General features: G+C 43.1%; 1 protein-coding gene across 1 annotated transcript; it reads left to right on the top strand.

Annotated features, from left to right (window-relative positions):
- Window positions 1–130: 130 nt before the first annotated feature.
- On the top strand, window positions 131–21,706 carry LOC124006833 (phospholipid-transporting ATPase ID-like). The gene is made up of 28 exons (XM_046317017.1): window positions 131–527; window positions 5,068–5,149; window positions 5,354–5,412; window positions 5,509–5,622; window positions 7,034–7,132; window positions 7,251–7,312; window positions 7,516–7,588; window positions 7,783–7,853; window positions 7,981–8,063; window positions 8,172–8,330; window positions 8,424–8,512; window positions 8,586–8,779; window positions 8,957–9,165; window positions 9,652–9,695; window positions 10,841–11,006; window positions 11,175–11,363; window positions 11,549–11,664; window positions 11,825–11,989; window positions 12,092–12,203; window positions 12,293–12,398; window positions 14,262–14,412; window positions 14,587–14,770; window positions 14,980–15,203; window positions 15,400–15,483; window positions 16,663–16,908; window positions 18,745–18,883; window positions 19,074–19,204; window positions 19,302–21,706. Exons 2-28 carry the CDS (start codon window positions 5,095–5,097, stop codon window positions 19,563–19,565), a joined length of 3,588 nt encoding a protein of 1,195 aa, XP_046172973.1. The 5' UTR covers window positions 131–527; window positions 5,068–5,094; the 3' UTR covers window positions 19,566–21,706.
- The last annotated feature ends 114 nt before the right edge of the window (window positions 21,707–21,820 follow it).

Here is a 21,820-nt window from a genome sequence, read left to right on the forward strand (position 1 = left end):
TGGTATCCTCTGATCTTCCAGGTCATTGCCCCATTGTTTGTTCTGATTGGCCAGTGTCTGTCCCTCACCTCAGTTTTACTGCTGCTCAGCACCTGCCTCTGCTTTGTGTCTCAACATCCAGGTCCAAAGATCGCTGGCTGCAGTGTTTACTCTAGCTCTGTGCCATTACCCTTAGGGGGATGCCGTTCTGTTTCCTGTAGCTGCCCATGACTTTGCCTCCCCCACCTCCTCACACCCCACCTCTGGGACTCCACCTGCTCTGCTCCACTCCTGCCTTCTACCTAGGAGTCTCAGGAGCCCCTCTGGGTCTGCGTCTTGTTGTAAGTGTGTTTGCCCAGACTGAAGCGCAGTTCCGTCTCCTGGATTTACTCTAGTTCAACTGAAAGGGAGGGTGTGTTGAGTGAGAGAAGCGGGTGTCGTTGGAGACATCCTTAGGCCTACTTCCTGCCCGTCTTTGTTGTACCTCTCTGTGTTCTGTTGAAGGACCTTGACTTTCCTGAGGGACTCCGATATCATTCTTCTCACAGGTATGTGACTGGACATTATTTGCTTTTCTCCAATGATACTGCTGCTAACAATTAAGTGAACCTGTGCCTGGGGTCTGTCTAGAACGGGTCTGTCGACAAGTTCAGAGACTTCAGACATACAGTATTTGGCTAAGGAAAAGCTGATCAGTTAATCAAACTGATATACAGCATCCTAATGAATTTGAACATAAATCCACTGGGCACAGACGTCAATTCAATGTCTGATCAACGTTGATTTAACATAAGTTAATTTAAATGACCTGTTGCAGTGACCGTATTACCACCACACCGGCAGTCACAGGTCATGAAAACATTCAAATTCCACGTGACCGTTTAGTCACGGTAATTAGGCTGCTCCAAGCTCTGATGCTGCTGATGGTCATTAGTAGCCTACCAAACTTGCTAACTGCCTGGTACTCAGCACTCTATTGTCCCTCTAATCACTCTGACATCAATGCAAATGTATTAGAAAATCTAATCAAACAGTTCATGAGAGCGCATGAGCTCATGTTGTGCAACATTTCAATCGGCTATGCAATTTCACGAGAAAACAGAGTGATGGCCTCTACTAAAAAGAAGAGAATCAGCTTTCTATAGGCTAGACCTACTATATTTATTTTTCAACTTCCCTAATGTTACGCACATTTGCTTATATTTAAAACAGGAGTATAGCAAATTAATGAACCACAGGAAAAGAGTCCTTCATTCGCTATTTAAGTACGTAGATGACATGTACTTTTTCCAGTTGTCCCTGTTTCGATACAGGTGCATGATAATGGTCCATTTTTAAAAATAAATAAAAAATAACACTTTATTTAGTATATGTAAAGACATGATTATGTCTGATGGGTGACAATATTAGCCTATCACTTGTGAATGATATATTATCATTTGTGAATGATGCCCAGCCCAAGCAACAATGCCTTTTTTGCAACTTTTTCTAATCATAGTCGCACACTGGGGCAGCAGGTAGCCTAGTGGTTGGAGCGTTGGACTAGTAACCAAAAGGTTGCAAGATCGAATCGCTGGGCTGACAAGGTAAAAATCTGTTGTTCTGCCCCTGAACAAGGCAGTTAACCCACTGTTCCTAGGCTGTCATTGAAAATAAGAATTTGTTCTTAACTGACTTGCCCAGTTAAATGAAGGTTAAATTAAAATAAACACCTCATGTAGCCTAACCATAGGCCTACGCTTTGTTAGCTCAGTTGGTAGAGCATGGCGCTTGTAACGCCAGGGTAGTGGGTTCGATCCCCGGGACCACCCATACGTAGAATGTATGCACACATGACTGTAAGTCGCTTTGGATAAAAGCGTCTGCTAAATGGCATATATTATATTATATAACTGAAGTGGCCAAATGACCTCTTAAATTGAAGCATTACATGCATAATTGCATTTGCAGTCACTTTTGATAATGGTATTTGGAACATGGAACATTTGCGCTTATAGCTTACTACCATGTGCACATTTTTGCACTTATAATGTAAAGAAATAGCCTAATAGTTTAACATTTTAAGCTAAACGTTCTGATCTGATGTGTCAGCCACATTGTGTAAAAACGTTTTTTTTATGCTAGTGGTTGTATTCATTTTGGATCTATCGCATCCCATAACTGTCCCAGGCAAGGTTTGGAATAGATTGACAGAGGCTAGTGATTTTGCTGTTCATAAGGCCTACTCACCTTGTTGGCTGATGAAAAGTAAATGTGGACAGTTCTTCCAATATCTTCAATATGCAGCTTGGAATTGGATAAGGAACCACGCAGTTGCATCCCCAATGTGACTGTCTTCACTTGTAGCCTGTAAGAAAAACCCATCATGTGATGGAGTGCACAGCACCTAGGGAGAAGGGCACGACGGCCACTGGCCCAAAAAAAAGGCATGGATTTTTTTAGGGTGCGTTATGGCCACACAAATGGGATGCAGCCGTGAAATTCTAGGAATTGATCATCAAGTGCTTGTCAAATTGTGAATGAGAGACTGATGTAGTGTGTACAGCCGAGCTCATGCCTTTCAAGCAACTTTCCAGCAACTTTTTTTCAAATCATCATTAGTCTCATCATGCAGCCTTACAATGTATTAAAAATCAAAACATATAGCCCAAGGTTTGTAGAACAACTAAAGTAACATTAATAACTCTAAATAAAAAATATAGATATTCATATTTCTATGTTAACCGCTCAGCACAGAATAGCTGCATGTGCGCACACAAATCATTTGGAGATAATATTCTTTCTATTTTATTTAGCTTTGTTCATATTTTTCATACTATAAAATAATGCCACTGAAGTCTATGCAAATCGTGTCTGCTAAAAGAACTAGTGTAGCCCACAGCCACTTGGCATAACCAGATCAGGACCTAATATAAGGACAACTCAGATTATGCTATTCTGTTCCTCTGAAATAGACTACATGTTCTGCATATCATAGACCTGTCTTTACAATAAGGGATTTATTGTAAAGGTGTAGGCTGTATTACATGGATTTATTAGACTTTTTAAAATGTAGATGTTCCAAAGGTCTGCAAGTAGGCTATGTGTGGAAGCCAGGAAATGTTAAATGTGTTTATGTTAATTAACGGTCAATTACCGTGAGACCGACAGTTATTTGCTTGGCAATCACTGGCTGATGAAATTTCGTGACCACCACAGCCCTACGTGGAAACAACGTTGATGCAACCAGTGTGTGTGCCCAGTGGGTACTTTGTATCAAAGTGTGTGTGTTCTGGTACAATGCAGGGAGTAAATATTCCCAATGTGAAAGTTTAAACTAAAACAAATGAAAGAAATATGGGTGTGGGAAAGCATGGAATTGGGGAGAAGTTTTGGCTTTTGGTGTTGTGGTGGGCGTGAGAGGGTGAGATTACTTTTTGACCTGTGGTTTGGAGTGAATTTTGGCTGTTTATTTGTGAGTTTCTGCCAAAACAGATGGTCATTGAACTGTACAATTTCACGGTGAAAAACTTGTCAGAGGAAGATACTATAAATATATATATTAATATTATCTTCTTTATAGTATCTTCGTCTGACAAGTTTATTTATAATAGTTTCTGTACTTCTAAGGCTTTCTATTTACTTGAATGTAAGGTGTGTGGGCTGTGTAGGAGGTTTTTGAGCTGGTGGCGGCCATCACAGAGGAGCTAGAAGACTGATAAGGAGACTGATAAGAGAACTGTGTGACTTCAGGCAGGCGAACATAATGTGGGGAATACCAGGTCTAATGTTCAAGGTTTATAGCGAGCTCAAGTGTAGTGACTGAGTATGGATTATCAAGTGTATTTTGCTCTGGTACAAATGGTTGATAAGGAGTGGCTCTACTACATCTCAACATGGCATTTACTCTACCAGTGAGCATAGAGGGGAAATGTATGACATAGCAGGTTAATGTACATGAGCTTCATCCTTAATATCAGAAACTATACATTTGACTCCTCTTTATACTGGACTTAAAATAAAAAAATCAATAAAAAAAAATAATAATAATAATTCATCTTTATTTAACTAAGTCAGTTAAGAACAAATTCTCATTTACAATGACACCCTACCAAGGAACAGTGCCTTGTTCAGGGGCAGAACGACAGATTTTTACCTTATCCGGTTGGGGATTCGATCCAGCAACCTTACTAGGCTACCTGCCACCCCAGATTTGCCCTAATCAGATCTGTATATTTTATATAAAAAATTTAAAAAAATAAAAGCCTCCTCATGGAACAACTTAAACTATGAATCCTCTTTATTACAGTGTATCTTCATGGACATGGCCTAAAATATTCCCAGATTATGGTTGATCTTCATTTAAAAAGCTCCAGCCACAGTAATCCAGAAGAATAAAACCCAAACATAAATTATATTTATGAAATTCAAATTTCTTTTTTTTTTTTAAATCAGGCCTACTCCGTGACTAATTTAACCTGTGTCTGTGAAACCTGTTCATAGAAACCAGTGCTTTGTCCATAACTCAACAGATTATCCCTATAAAGTAAATTTGATCATTTCTGTATAAAGCTCATTAGATCACATCAATGCCATTTTCACAAAATGTTCACTTGAAAGTTAATGATTCTTGGTGTTCATTTAGATATCAGGAAGCTCATTTGCGTAGGGAACAGACTTGTGTGTCTGTGTGTGCATGCGGATATGTGTGGAGGCGGGGCCAGTGATTAAAGAATTCTCACTCTCGCCAATAGTGTAAAACTGATAAGTGGTCGTTGCCAAGGATACTACACATAGGCCTACGTTAGTACAACCCAGCAAGGCTCACCATGAACTTGTCATAAAATGATTACAGCTGTTCCACACTTGCTGTTCCACACACTGGTTAGAGTGTATAGACCTGCTTCTAAATGAGACCGTTCCGATCCCTTCGCTCTGTCATAACACGGTTACAATATACTGTAGCTGTACCACAAGTATGGAGAAATCATCATGGTCAGGAAGTTTCCCAACCTTGCCTCGCATCATTTTATATAGTGAGTTTCACTTTGTGATTCCATTATTAATCAAGCTATTATTCCACATCAGCCATCTTGTTTCTTCTCCCAGGTGTGATATGGGAGTGATGAGCTGAACATGGGGTCGCTACTGTCACAATTGGGTCTGGAGTGTGGGAGGAAGGAAGTAAAAGGTGAGTTAACTGACCTGCTGTAGTCTAGCCCCAGCTCTGATGTGGAGAACATTCCCAGAGTTTATTATTTTACTGCCACGCCTGTGATCTGGCTATCTGTGTCCCAGCCCTTAAGGGGCTAAAGCCAACATTTACTTGTGGAAGAGTTGAGCAGTTTATTGCCACACCTGTGATATATAATTCATGTTGTGTTTCTCCCTACAGAGGAAGAAAGACACCTGCGAGCAAATGACAGAGAATTCAACTTGTCTTACGAGTATGCTGTAAGTACTGCTGTCGATTACTCATTCCAAGACTGCATGTTATGTTTTCATGTGTATTTGTCACAGTAACACATTCCCCTCTTGCTTCCCATGCAGGACAATGCCATTAAAACCTCCAAATACAATATCTTCACCTTTCTCCCGCTCAATCTGTTTGAGCAGTTCCAAAGGCTGGCCAATGCCTATTTCCTCTTCCTCCTCTGTCTCCAGGTAACCTTTACACAGCCTTTAATGCAGCCACACTAAGCCTTATTCTGTCAATGCTGCACAGGGCTGATGCCTGTAGATATAGTGTATTCGGAAAGTACTCAGACCCCTTGACTTTTTCCACATTTTGTTACGTTACAGCCTTATTCTAAAATGTATTAAATAAATAAATAACTGTCCTCATCAATCTACACACACTACCCCATAATGACAGCGAAAACAGATTTGAAATATTTGCAAATGTATTAAAATTTTAAAACAGATACCGTATTTACGTAAGTATTCAGACCTTTTGCTATGAGACTCGAAATAGATGTCCGGTGCATCCTGTTTCCATTGATCATCCTTGATGTTTCTACGACTTGATTGGAGTCCACCTGTGGTAAATTCAATTGATTGGACATGATTTGGAAAGGCACACACCTGTCTATATAAGGTCCCACATTTGACAGTGCATGTCAGAGCAAAAACCAAGCCATGAGGTCGAAGGAATTGTCCGTAGAGTGAGACAGGATTATGTCGAGGCACAGATCTGGGGAAGGGTACCAAAAAATGCCTGCAGCATTGAAGATCCCCAAGAACACAATGGCCTCCATCATTCTTAAATGGAACAACTTTGGAACCACTAAGTATCTTCCTAGAGCTGGCCTCCCAGCCAAACTGAGCAATCAGGGGAGAAGGGCCTTGGTCAGGGAGGTTACTCTGGACCATATGGTCACTCAGACAGAACCCCAGACTTCCTAGGTGGAGATTGGAGAACCTTCCAGAAGGACAACCATCTCTGCAGCATTCCACCAATCAGGCGTTTATAGTAGAGACGGAAACCACTCCTCAGTAGGATGTTTTTCTGCAGCAGTGACTTGGAGACTAGTCGGGATCAAGGGAAGATGAATGGAGTAAAGTACAGATAGATCCTTGATGAAAAGCTGCTCCAGAGCACTCAGGATCTCAGACTGGGGTTTACCTTCCAACAGGACAACGACACTAAGCACACAGACAAGACAACGCAGGAGTGGCCTCGGGACAAGTCTCTGAATATTCTTGAGTGGCCCAGCCAGAGCCCGGATTGAACCGATCAAACATCTCTGGAGCGACCTGAAAATAGCTGTGCAACGACACTCCCCACCAAACCTGACAGAGCTTGAGAGGATCCACAGAGAATAATGGGAGAAACTCCCCAAATACTGGTGTACCAAGCTTGTAGCTTCATACCCAAGAATATTTGAAGCTGTAAATATACCAAAATGTAGAATTTGAGTACAAATGTATATTTCTTCATAGTATCCACATAAGCTCTCTCATGGCCTGGAGCTGGCTGTAGACTTCTACTATATTGTAGGTAGTAGCAGTACTAATTGGCAGCAGAAAGTTGAGTCCCTGCTGGTGATGTTTTGTCTCTCCTGGCTACTCTCAGCTCATCCCAGAGATATCATCCCTGTCCTGGTTCACCACCGTGGTCCCCCTGGTCCTGGTGCTCTCCATGACCATGGCTAAGGACGGCAGCGACGACATAGTGAGCTCAACGTCTACTAATTACAGTATTAAGACCCGATACAGAACATGGTTTCTACATAGACCTGTTTTTTTTCTGGGCTCCAGATCCTAATATTCCCTCTCCTTCGCCTGTGTAGAACAGACACAGATGTGATAGACAGGTGAACAACCGGAAGGTGGAGGTCCTCATCGATGGAGAGTGAGTCTCTCTTCCTTTTGTCTTAGCTTGTTTCTCGGTGCTTGGAAAGTGCTTGAATGTCACAGATTGGCTCTCAAGAGGTCTGTATATTTGTTGTGTATGCATCAGGTGGTGATTTGTTAGTCAGTGTTGGCATTCTCAAACACCAGATGTCACTCTAGGCTTGCTTTAGCGCAGCATCATTACGATCTTGCTCTTTTCAGACTAAGGAGTGAAAAGTGGATGGATGTTCAAGTTGGGGACATCATCAAGCTGGAGAATAATCAGTTTGTCACGGTAAGGTTGGAGGTGTCTGCTGAGGGTCAAAGGGCAGATGTACCACAGAAATACAATCAGCCAGTGTAGGTCACCAGTCATTCTACAGAATAGAAAATTGGACTCATTTATATTTCAAGTAAGTCATAATTTATGGGGTTTCACATTAACATTTTATAGCTCTCTCTCTTGTCTTTATCACTCTCTTTCTCCAGGCCGATCTCCTTTTGCTGTCCAGCAGTGAGCCTCTCAACCTCATCTACATAGAAACAGCTGAACTAGATGGGTGTGTCTCTGTTGCGTTCATGCATGTGTTTGTGTTTACCTTTGACACCAAATATATTTCACTGCCTTTCTTGATTGTATGAGCTCTTTCTTTCTGTGTTTCTCATCCTGCCCTCCTCCTCCTTTAGAGAAACTAACTTGAAGGTGAAGCAGGCCCTGACTGTAACAGGGGAACTGGAGGATTGCATAGAGAAACTGGCCAACTTCAACGGTAAGACTGGAAAAAAGATTAGATTATCATGGCTTAAAAGTCTAAATCTTATGAATCAGAATATTCTTAACAGTTGTACTGTCCCTGAACTTCTCTGTCCCTGTGTAGGCGAGGTGCGCTGTGAGCCACCCAACAACCGCCTAGATAAGTTCACTGGCACCCTGACTCTGAAGGGAGAGATGTACTCCCTGGACAACGAGAGGGTCCTGCTGAGAGGCTGTACTCTGAGGAACACCCAGTGGTGCTTCGGCCTGGTCGTCTTTGGAGGTGAGTCTCACCGGTCCACATAATGTCAGAGAAATTACCTAAGACTTAAAAATATATATCCACAACTGATGATCAATCTATTTCCTCTTCCAGGTCCAGACACCAAGCTGATGCAGAACTGTGGAAAGACTACATTGAAACGGACCAGCATTGATCGCCTCATGAATGTTCTGGTGCTGAGTGTGAGTATGACTATACATAAACACACAGTCATCACACACACACACTTCTTAACTGTTGTGTTTGGTCTTCCAGATCTTTGGTTTCCTGGCGGTTATGTGTTTAATCCTGGCCGTTGGGAATGGAATCTGGGAGTACCAGGAGGGCTCTAAGTTTGCTGCATTCCTACCCAAGCAAGAGGGGGTTAACGCTCCCTTTTCAGCCTTCCTCACCTTCTGGTCCTACGTCATCATCCTCAACACTGTGGTGCCTATATCCCTCTATGTCAGGTCAGTGCACTTCACATATTATCCAGTCATTCACTGCAATTGCATCTCTGTGTCCAAATGTGTTACTTCTACTGTGCCTTTGATGACAGGACTACATCACCATGAATCATCAATGTGAATTGTTTGCATTTCTCTCTCCCTCTCTCTCTTTCTCTTTCTCCTGTGTTTTGGGTGCAGTGTGGAGATCATTCGCCTGGGGAACAGTTTCTACATAGACTGGGACAGGAAGATGTACTATCCCAAGAGTGACACGCCTGCCGAGGCCAGGACCACCACGCTCAACGAGGAGCTGGGCCAGATCAAATACATCTTCTCTGACAAGACTGGAACACTCACACAGAACATCATGACCTTCAACAAGTGTTCCATCAACGGGAAGTCCTATGGTGAGGCCTGGCGCTGAAATACACACACTTATATCAAATCAAACTGTATTTGTCACATGCGCCGAATAAAACCGGTGTAGACCGTACCGTGAAATGCTTACAAGTTAAAAAATACTGTATATATTTTTTATATTTATTTATATATATTCATAGTTTTGATGTCGTCACTATTATTCTAAAATGTAAAAAATTGTTGAAATAAAGAAAAACCCTTTAATGAGCAGGTATGTCCAAACCTTTGACTGGTACTGTATATATAAACACATGAGAAATAAAACACACAAGAACGAACCTATATACAAGGAGTACCATTGCCATATCAATGTGCAGGGATGGATGGTATTAGCGGTAGATGAAGAAAAAGGGCAAGTGTAGCACTATAAGCACGTGTCATGTGTTTACACACAGTAAGGCATACATTAATACACATAGGTGGCAATCATTCACTGTACCATATAACTGACTAAATGTGTTTCTGTTCTCCAGGGGAGTTGTTGGACTTTTCTGGACAAAGAGTGGAGATTAATGAGGTGAGAGGAGGAAAAGGGTGTGTTGGGTTTATGGATTTAAATGTATGAAAGAAAATCTCTTAACCTGTTGCGACGAGCAATCCCGTATCCGGGAGTGTAATTATAGCCTCAAGCTCATTACCATAACGCAACGTTAACTATTCATGAAAATCGCAAATGAAATGAAATAAATATATTGGCTCACAAGCTTAGCCTTTTGTTAACAACACTGTCATCTCAGATTTTCAAAAAATGCTTTTCAACCATAGCTACACAAGCATTTGTGTAAGAGTATTGATAGCTAGCATAGCATTAAGCCTAGCATTCAGCAGGCAACATTTTCACAAAAACAAGAAAAGCATTCAAATAAAATCATTTACCTTTGAAGAACTTCGGATGTTTTCAATGAGGAGACTCTGTTAGATAGCAAATGTTCAGTTTTTCCAAAAATATTATTTGTGTCACCTTTGGCTAAGAAAAAAACCCGAAAATTCAGTCATTACAACTGCAAACTTTTTTCCAAATTAACTCCATAATATCGACAGAAACATGGCAAACGTTGTTTAGAATCAATCCTCAATATGTTTTTCACATATCTATTCGATGATAAATCCCTCGTGGCAGTTTGGTTTCTCCTCTGAACAAAATGGAAAAATGCACGCACCTGGAGATTACGCAATAGTTTCGACGGAGGACACCGAACAGACACCTGGTAAATGTAGTCTCTTATGGTCAATTTTCCAATGATATTCCTACAAATACGTCACAATGCTGCAGACACCTTGGGGAAACGACAGAAAGTGTAGGCTCATTCCTTGCGCATTCACAGCCATATAAGGAGACATTGGAACACAGCGCATTCAAAATCTGGCTCACTTCCTGTATGAAATTTCATCTTGGTTTCGTCTGTAGCATTAGTTCTGTGGCACTCAAAGACAATATCTTTGCAGTTTTGGAAACGTCAGTGTTTTCTTTCCAAAGCTGTCAATTATATGCATAGTCGAGCATCTTTTCATGTCAAAATATCTTGATTAAAACGGGAACGTTTTTAATCCAAAAATTAAATACTGCCCCCAGAGGTTCAAGAGGTTAAGGCCCTTTCTTTGGCAATAAATCCTTACATTCCATGGCACTAACATTCCTAACCCTCACTCACTCTCTGGTAGAAAACAGAGAAGGTGGACTTCTCTTGGAACAACCTGGCCGACCCAAAGTTCTGTTTCCATGACCACAGCCTAGTGGAGGTGGTGAGGGAGGGCAACCCCGAGGTGCAGGCCTTCTTCCGCCTGCTTGCGTTGTGCCACACCGTCATGCCCGAGGAGAAGAAGGAGGGTGAGAAAGCGACTCCTGCTGGATTCATATGTTATTGCATTGGTGTGGGTGACTAAAGACTGCAGCTTGAGGTAGAAGTTGCACAGTGGTTGGGAGAACAACTTCTACCTACTCCATAAACTAGACAAGGCGACTAGTAAGTATCTTCCAATTATTGTGATCTTCTAGGTGAATTGTACTACCAGGCCCAGTCACCAGACGAGGGAGCTCTGGTCACAGCAGCCAGGAACTTTGGCTTTGTGTTCCGCTCTCGTACGCCAGAGAGCATCACTGTAGTGGAGATGGGAGAGCTGGTCACCTACGAGCTGCTGGCTGTACTGGACTTCAACAACGTCCGCAAGAGGATGTCGGTCATCGGTGAGTCCAACAAACACTAACCGTTACGCCTTTAGAATTATAGGGGAATATGTTCTGAAACTGTAGCTATTTAGAATTATCTGAATGATATGTGAAGTTTGTTCAAACATTGATGGCTTTATTGTAACCGATTGACATTGAGATTTAAGTTAACAAAACCTGATTATGTGTTGTGTGGCCCCTAGTCCGCAGTCCGGAGGGCAAGCTGACTCTTTACTGTAAGGGAGCAGACACCATAATCTTTGAGAGACTGAACCCTTCTTGCAGCAAACTAAAGGAGGTCACCACCGAACACCTCAATGTGAGTAACCAGCTTCTCTGTGTCCGTGTTTAGAACTCTGTATTTATTGTGGAGCGTGCGAATATATGAAAAATCTTACACAAGATGAACGACATCCTGTATGTCCAACTCTGTACCCGTGTGTTAGATCCTAACTCTAAAGTAACTGTTCCATTGACAGGAGTATGCTGGGGATGGTCTGCGTACGCTGGCTCTGGCCTACAAGGACATAGACCCAAAGTATATGGAGGAGTGGAAACTGCGCCACCATGAGGCCAGCACTGCCATGGATGAGAGGGAGGAGAAGTTGGATGCGCTGTATGAGGAGATCGAGAAAGGCCTGCTGGTGGGTACTACAGACAAAAGTATCATTACAATGTCCTACAAGACAATCCATGAGCACAATATCAACTGAATCTTTCATGTTTGTACCGGTATGTGTGTGTAGCTGTTAGGATCCACTGCAGTAGAGGATAAGCTACAGGATGGAGTGCCTCAGACCATTGAGCAGCTCTCCAAAGCCGACATCAAGATCTGGGTGCTCACTGGAGACAAGCAAGGTGGGTTATCTTCCTTAGAATATACTATCAATAGGCTACAATAGTTTTCTCTGGCGCACCTTGATACTCTTTTCTCTCTGTCGGAACAGAAACGGCAGAGAACATTGGCTACTCCTGCAACATGTTGCGAGAGGAGATGACCGAAGTGTTCATCGTGTCGGCAAACACAGCCGAGGAAGTCAGAAAGGAGCTCCAGTGAGTCCACAGACAGACTATTGTCAATCACTTTCGTAGCTTGACGCACCACAGTAAGGGGACATGTAAATGTATCTCTCTCTCCCTGACCAGGACCACAGTAAGGGGACATGTAAACGTCTCTCCTCTCTCCCTGACCAGGACCACAGTAAGGGGACATGTAAACGTCTCTCCTCTCTCCCTGACCAGGACCAGAGTAAGGGGACATGTAAACGTCTCTCTCTCCCTGACCAGGAACACAGTAAGGGGACATGTAAACATATCTCCTCTCTCCCTGACCAGGACCACAGTAAGGGGACATGTAAACGTCCATCTCTCTCTCCCTGACCAGGACCACAGTAAGGGGACATGTAAACGTCTCTCTCTCCCTGACCAGGACCACAGTAAGGGGACATGTAAATGTCTCTCTCTCTCCCTGACCAGGACCACAGTAAGGGGACATGTAAATGTCTCTCTTTCCCTGACCAGGACCACAGTAAGGGGACATGTAAACGTCTCTCTCTCCCTGACCAGGACCACAGTAAGGGGACATGTAAACGTCTCTCTCTCCCTGACCAGGACCACAGTAAGGGGACATGTAAACGTCTCTCTCTCCCTGACCAGGACCACAGTAAGGGGACATGTAAACGTCTCTCTCTCCCTGACCAGGACCACAGTAAGGGGACATGTAAACGTCTCTCTCTCCCTGACCAGGACCACAGTAAGGGGACATGTAAACGTCTCTCTCTCTCCCTGACCAGGACCACAGTAAGGGGACATGTAAACGTCTCTCTCTCTCCCTGACCAGGACCACTGTAAGGGGACATGTAAACGTATCTCCTCTCTCCCTGACCACAGTAAGGGGACATGTAAACGTCTCTCTCTCTCCCTGACCAGGACCACAGTAAGGGGACATGTAAACGTCTCTCTCTCTCACTGACCAGGACCACAGTAAGGGGACATGTAAACGTCTCTCTCTCTCCCTGACCAGGACCACAGTAAGGGGACATGTAAACGTCTCTCTCTCCCTGACCAGGACCACAGTAAGGGGACATGTAAACGTCTCTCTCTCTCCCTGACCAGGACCACAGTAAGGGGACATGTAAACGTCTCTCTCTCCCTGACCACAGTAAGGGGACATGTAAACGTCTCTCTCTCCCTGACCAGGACCACAGTAAGGGGACATGTAAACGTCTCTCTCTCTCCCTGACCACAGTAAGGGGACATGTAAACGTCTCTCTCTCCCTGACCACAGTAAGGGGACATGTAAACGTCTCTCTCTCTCCCTGACCAGGACCACAGTAAGGGGACATGTAAAAGTCTCTCTCTCCCTGACCAGGACCACAGTAAGGGGACATGTAAACGTCTCTCTCTCCCTGACCAGGACCACAGTAAGGGGACATGTAAACGTCTCTCTCTCTCCCTGACCAGGACCACAGTAAGGGGACATGTAAACGTCTCTCTCTCCCTGACCAGGACCACAGTAAGGGGACATGTAAATGTCTCTCTCTCCCTGACCAGGACCACAGTAAGGGGACATGTAAACGTCTCTCTCTCCCTGACCAGGACCACAGTAAGGGGACATGTAAACGTCTCTCTCTCCCTGACCAGGACCACAGTAAGGGGACATGTAAACGTATCTTCTCTCTCCCTGACCAGGACCACAGTAAGGGGACATGTAAACGTATCTCCTCTCTCCCTGACCAGGACCACAGTAAGGGGACATGTAAACGTCTCTCTCTCTCCCTGACCAGGACAGGGGACATGTAAACGTCTCTCTCTCCCTGACCAGGACCACAGTAAGGGGACATGTAAACGTCTCTCTCTCCCTGACCAGGACCACAGTAAGGGGACATGTAAACGTCTCTCTCTCTCCCTGACCAGGACCGCAAGGAGGAAGATGAGACCTGACGGACCAGAGGAGCCTACAGTCACGAAGAGTAGAAGTGGCCTGTTTTGTCTTTTAAAGACAGAGACGGTGGCAGATGAACCAGTGGATGGAGAGTACGCTATGGTGATTAACGGACACAGTCTGGTAAGGACAAGGACTCTGGTGGGTCACAGGACAAGTTACTGGAAACATAAAACTTATATTCTGATTTGACATATGTTGTAATCACTTTTCATAATCTCTGTTCCAATCTCTGTTTCATTCATTTATCTCTGTCTTTCCTCTCCTCCATCTCCCCTTCCCTCCCTCTCCACCCAGGCCTTTGCCCTGGAGAAGGACATGGAGATGGAGCTGCTGCGGACAGCGTGTATGTGTCAGACGGTGATCTGCTGCAGGGTGACTCCACTGCAGAAAGCCCAGGTGGTGGAGCTGGTGAAGAAGTACAAGCAGGCTATCACTCTGGCCATCGGTGACGGCGCCAACGACGTCAGCATGATCAAGGGTAGGGCTGCTTGATCAAGGGTCAAGCAGCTCCGATTATGAGCTGCTTGATCACTGTGAAGGTGTTGAAGGATCCTGATTCTTGATACTAAATGTTTGACTGCTGTTATGATTCCTCTAATCAACTCCTACACACACGCATCCTCTCCATCTCTCTCCCACCACCCCTCTCCCTCTCTCTTGCCCTCCCTTCCTCTCTCCCCCCTCTAGCTGCTCATATAGGAGTAGGTATATCAGGTCAGGAGGGAATGCAGGCGGTGCTCTCCAGTGACTTCTCCTTCGCTCAGTTCCGCTACCTGCAGCGCCTCCTGCTGGTGCACGGCCGCTGGTCCTACCTGAGGATGTGCAAATTCCTGCGTTACTTCTTCTACAAGAATTTCACCTTCACCTTCGTCCACTTCTGGTACGGCTTCTTCTGCGGTTTCTCAGCACAGGTGAGACACAGAGACAGAGGTGCACGCACAGAGACGAGCAGAAAAAGTCATGCTTTAGTTTGTTTAGAGTATGACATGTTAATTCCCTTTATAACTAGTGGCAGAAGTAGTTCCGGACCAGGAAACATACTGGGCTCTAATGGACTAAGCAACAGTCATGTATCTAATGTGTATTATTTGTTGTTCCCCCTAACAGACTGTGTATGACGAGTGGTTCATCACCCTGTATAACCTGGTTTACACAGCTCTACCTGTGCTGGCGTTGAGTCTCTTTGACCAGGTAATCAGGTCTCTTATGTTAGTATGTCAGTAATGTACATCAGCCAATTATGTATGCTGATGCAAGTAAGTAGTATGTGTGTAATCACATACACTGAGTATACAAAACATTAAGAACTCTCTTTCCATGACATAGACTGACCAGGTGAATCCAGGTGAAAGCTATGATCCCTTATTGATGTCACTTGTTAAATCCACTTCAATCAGTGTAGATGAAGGGGAGGAGACTGGTTAAAGAAGACAATTGAGACTGGATTGTGTATGTGTGCTATTCAGAGGGTGAATGGGTAAGACATTTAAAGGGGGTATGGTAGTAGATTCCAGGTGCACCTGGCATTTTGTGTCAAGAACTGCAACACTGCTGGGTTGTGTATCAAGAATGGTCCAGCCACACAACTGTGGGAAGCATTGGAGTCAACATGGGCCAGCATCCCTGTGGAACGCTTTCGACCCTTGTAGAGTCCATGCCCTGACGAATCGAGTCTGTTCTGAGGGCAAAGGGAGAGGAGTGCAACTCAATATTAGGAAGATGTTCCTAATGTTTGGTATATTCAGTGTCCGTGGTGGAAAAATTACTAAATTGTCATACTTGAGTAAAAGTAAAGATGCCTTAAATTACTCATTTGAAAGTCACCTAGTCAAGTTCTACTCTAGTAAATTTCTACTTTAGTAAAAGTCTAAAAGTATTTGGTTTTAAAAATACAGTACTTAAGTATCAAAAGTAAATGGAATTGCTCAAATGTACTTAAGTATCAAAAGTGAAAGAATAAACCATTTAAAATTCCTTCTATTAAACAAACCAGACTGCACAAATGTATTTTTTTTAAATTTGTGGATAGCCAGGAGCACATTCCAGACATAATTTACAAACTAAACATTTGTGTTTAGTGAGTCCGCCAGATCAGAGGCAGTAGGGATGACCTGGGATGTTCTCTTGATGTGTGTGAATTTGACAATTTTCCTGTCAAAATGTAAAAAGTACTTTTGGGTGTCAGGGAAAGTGTATGGAGTAATATATTATATTATTTTCTTCAGGAATGTAGTGAAGTAAAAGTTGGCAAAAATATAAATAGTAAAGTACAGATACACCAAACTACTTAAATAGTACTTTCAAGTATTTTTGCTTAAGTACTTTACACCACTGTTCAGTGTATGTCTCCCTATATATCTGTGTGTTTAGGATGTAAATGATCGGTGGAGTTTCCAGTACCCCAAGCTCTATGCCCCAGGCCAGCTCAACCAGTACTTCAGTAAGAGGGCCTTTGTCTACACATTGTTACACAGTGTCTACAGCTCCCTGGTCCTCTTCTTCATTCCCTGGGCAGCCATGTACGACACGGTCCGAGACGACGGCAAAGACATTGTGGACTATCAGTCCTTCGCCCTGCTGGCCCAGACCTGCCTGCTCATCGCCGTCAGTATACAGGTAAGGAGAAGGGAGAAGAAGGGAAATAACATGTGTACTTAAGTTATTGAATTTGGGCATGTGTGGTATCAAACATACAGTTGAAGTCGGGAGTTTACATACACTTAGGTTGGAGTCATTAAAACTTGTTTTTCAACCACTCTACAAATGTCTTGTTAACCAACTATAGTTTTGGCAAGTCAGTTAGAACATCTACTTTGTGCATGACACAAGTCATTTTTCCAACAATTGTTTACAGACAGATTATTTCACTTATAATTCACTGTATCACAATTCCAGTGGGTCAGAAGTTTACATACACTAAGTTGACTGTGCCTTTAAACAGCTTGGAAAATTCCAGAAAATGATGGCTTTAGAAGCTTCCAGTAGGCTAATTGACATAATTTGAGTCAATTGGAGGTGTACCTGTGTATGTATTTCAAGGCCTACCATCAAACTCAGTGCCTCTTTGCTTGACATCAGGGGAAAATCAAAAGAAATCAGCCAAGACTTCAGATTTTTTTTGTGGACCTCCACAAGTCTGGTTCATCCTTGGGAACGATTTCCAAATGCCTGAAGGTACCACGTTCATCTGTACAAACAATAGTACGCAAGTATAAACACCATGGGACCACGCAGTCGTCATACCGCTCAGGAAGGAGACGCGTTCTGTCTCCTAGAGATGAACAAACTTTGGTGCGAGAAATGCAAATCTATCCCAGAACAACAGCAAAGGACCTTGTGAAGATGCTGGAGGAAACGGGTACGAAAGTGTCTATATCGACAGTAAAACGAGTCCTATATCGACATAACCTGAAAGGCCACTCAGCAAGGAAGAAGCCACTGCTCCAAAACCGCCAAAGAAAAGGCAGACTACGGTTTGCAACTGCACATGGGGACAAAGATCGTACTTTTTGGAGAATTGACCTCTGGTCTGATGAAACAAAAATCGAACTGCTTGGCCATTACTATGTTTGAAGGAAAAAGTGGGAGGCTTCATCCCAACCGTGAAGCACGGGAGTGGCAGCATCATGTTGTGGGGGTGCTTTACTGCAGGAGGGACTGGTGCACTTCACATAATAAATGGCACCACGAGGAAAGAAAATTATGTGGATATATTGAAGCAGCATCTCAAGACATCAGTCAAAAAGTTAAAGCTTGGTCGCAAATGGGTCTTCAAAATGGACAATGACCCCAAGCATACTTCCAAAGTTGTGGCAAAATGGCATAAGGACAACAAAGTCAAGGTATTGGAGTGGCCATCACAAATCCCTGACATCAATCCTATAGAAAATGTGTGGGCAGAACTGAAAAAGCGTGTGTGAGCAAGGAGGCCTACAAACCTGACTCAGTTACACCAGCTTTGTAAGGAGGAATGGGCCAAAATTCATCCAACTTATTGTGGGAGGTTTGTGGAAGTATTTTAAGAATGAGTGATGTCCAGAAATCAATTTTACTGTCCTAATTTTTTGTGTTGACATCTCGGTTTTCTTTGAAGTCGGAAACATTTGACCCAAGTTAAACAATTTAAAGGCAATGCTACCAAATACTAATTGAGTGTATGTAAACTTTTGACTCACTGGGAATGTGATGAATGTTGTAAAAGCTGAAATAAATCATTCTCAAGTGACATTTCACTTTCTAAAAATAAAGTGGTGATCCTAACTGACCTAATTCTTACTAGGATTAAATGTCAGGAATGTGAAAAACTGATTTTAAATGCATCTGGCTAAGGTGTATATAAACTTCCGACTTCAACTGTACACATACACACTCTGGACTAATGTAGAAGCCATCTCTCTAAACACAGACACACAGTAACAGCGTCTGAGGTAGCTGCATGTGTCTTTGTTAAAGCTGGGTCTGGACACCCACTATTGGACATCAGTGAACCAGTTCTTCCTGTGGGGCAGTCTGTGTGTGTACTTTGCTGTCATATTCACCATGTACAGCAATGGCATGTTTCTCATCTTCACCTCCTCCTTCCCCTTCATTGGTGAGTAGTACCACTCAGCACCCATCCATCCACCTCCTCTCCCTTCATCATTCATGTCTTTCTATCTGAACATTTGGTCAGTGACACTATCTGTAACTGTTTGTTACAGTATCTGTGACTATGTAGGTGAGTGTCTGTCGCAGCAATCATCATCTGAATACATGTTGTGATGCTATACTCTATGTAACAGGCACAGCCAGGAACTCCCTGAACCAGCCCAATGTGTGGCTGACTATGCTACTCACCTCCATCCTCTGTGTGCTTCCCGTGGTGGCATATCGCTTCCTCCGCATCCTGCTGTGGCCCACTGTCAACGACAAGGTCAGATGTCGAGGGTTAACTCCTTTGTAATTGGCATTGAAGATTCACAAATGATTACTTCTCCCTCACTCGCTCTCATTCCTCCTCCTCCCTCTAGGTGAGGTACAAGGTGAGACAGGACAAGGTGTTACCCCCTGCCCCTCGCCGTGTCCAAGCCCGCCGCGCCAGTACCCGCCGGTCAGGCTACGCCTTCTCCCACGCCCAGGGCTACGGTGACCTGGTGACCTCAGGCAGATTCCTGCGGTGGACCCCGAAGAGCCGGCCAGCCCTTTTCTCCCAGACAGACTCCCCATTGGCTCAGACCCAGCCTCAGTTCTACCGCACTATCAATGAGGGGGGGGAGCCACCACTGAGTCCCTAGGAGTGATGACCTAACAGAGCACACAGTGTTCTGGCCATTCAGTCTGAAAATCCTCAATCTATTCCTAAAAGAAAAATCAAATGTCAATCAGCCATGTTTCTGTGAAACACTTCCACTGTTGCTAGGATGTGTAACATTCTTCTGGATGAAAAGTACAAGGACAACTCCAAGCCTAAATTCAGCCAGGTTTAGTTTCAAGATGTATGTATGTGGAAGTACTGTACTTGTAACTGTAAAGAAAAAAGTATTGGTAATACAGCAACAAAATCATGCTGGGCAAAAGTCCAAAATGATCATTATGGTACAATGGTCATAGTGGTGGTTGGTGCCGTTTATGATTAGGGAGGACAAAAAAATTGTATGGCCTTGTTTCTATTACAGCATACTATTGGATGACTGTCATTCATATTCCATTCACCCAGCTCAATGTGACATCTATAGGTTTAGGCTGCTACATCATACTCTAATTTTCCCTATACCCATCATGAGGCTGCTACAACCTAGCCTAGGTGCACATGTCAAAATACAAATTGGAGTAATCAAGGTGACAGACAGTGCCTGCATCTAGCTGATCTAGGGTGTAATCATTAGGTCAAACCGTTGCAAACAAATTTCTATTGGACAAATTCAGGTAGGTTTATTCCTGTTCCGTTTGCTTCTGTTTAAGATACGTTTTTCAACAGAATTAGCAGAATTAATACACCCCTGATCACTCGCACACACAGCTCACTTTCATAGCAGCCACATACAAACAGCATCATCACTTTGCTCGTTGTATAAATCTTTCTCGCTTCTATGCGCTCTCTTCCTCTCACCTTTTCCCTTCGCTTGTGGACTTCAGTGCACAACACAACAGTTGTCAGTGACCAGTCAAAAAAAACTTTCCAAGCCAAAGCTTCATACCATAACCACTAAACCGCTTCACACAGCCTACATCGTTGTCACCATATTAGCTTACATCATAGTCAACATAGCTACTAGAAATAACGTGTTAGTGAACCCGCTACACTCACACAGTACAGTGTACAGCAAGCAGTTTAGCAGTTACACCGGTGGGCCCCGGTGACAATATAAAAAAAAATGAAAGCTTACCTATACTTGGAAGAGTTTCAGTGTTGGATAGCCTTAGCCAGCTAGCTAACATAAGTAACATTCTTCTCTGTTTGAGCCAGGTGTTTAAGTAGGCTAAATGAATTAGCTGCATTATCTCGAAAGTGAACAAAATGCAGCTCTCTCTCTCTGCTGCTTCTTATTTTTTTAAGAAATTAATTTTTTCAAAACTGTTCAACTATTGTCTTTCTCTTTGAGTCAACTACTCACCACATTTTATGCACTACAGGGCTAGCTTATGTTTTCACTCCTAGATTCATTCTCTGATCCATTGATTGGATGGGCAACATGTCAGTTCATGCTGCAAGAGCACTGATTGGTTGGAGGACGTCCTCCGTAAGCCATCATAATTACTGTGCAGGTCTATGGTAGGGGGTGAGAACCATGAGCCTCCTAGGTTTTGTATTGAAGTCATTGTAAACAGACGAGGATGGAAAATAGCTGTCCTCCGGTTACAACATGGTGCTACCCCAGAGTGTGTTGTTGAGGCTACTGTAGACCCTCATTGCAAAACAGTGCATTTTAATTTAGTATATTTAGTATAGTTTGATCTAAAAAAAAAAGATCACTTTTTTAATGTTTTACCCAAAAAATATAAATGAAATTCACTGAGGAGAATGGTCCTCCCCTGTTTTATTATAGCTTTAATGAATTGTAGTTATTATTACTGTGTTATTATTTAATGAGACTAAAAGGGCCTTAAATAACATAATTTGAAACTTTTATACAAACCTTCTTTACATATTGTTCCACCTACATTGTAGTGTCTGTACTCAGGGTGTTGCATTGAGTTATGATATATTATTATTTGAGTGCATTATGTCAGTCATAGCCTGTTATGACTTTGCCTGATTTATGTTAGTATACCGTAGTAGACATATTTGTGTAATATTTGTTTGACCTACATAAAGATGTTATATTTTTTCTCTCAATCATTGAAACACTAATCATAGACACTCTGATGTGATTTTAATTATGTACCCTACTTTTTGAGCATTGTACTGCCATAATAAATGTTTGATATTTTTGTATTCCTTTTGTTGTTTTAGTTGTTTGTAATCGTTGGTCATTTTTTTACATGTACATGGCCTACATTTCTATTCGCTATTGTTGGAAACGGCTTGAGTCCTGCGCTCTGCGCATTG

The sequence above is a fragment of the Oncorhynchus gorbuscha genome, linkage group LG20 (genome assembly GCF_021184085.1).
Source record: "Oncorhynchus gorbuscha isolate QuinsamMale2020 ecotype Even-year linkage group LG20, OgorEven_v1.0, whole genome shotgun sequence".
Lineage (NCBI taxonomy): Eukaryota > Metazoa > Chordata > Actinopteri > Salmoniformes > Salmonidae > Oncorhynchus > Oncorhynchus gorbuscha.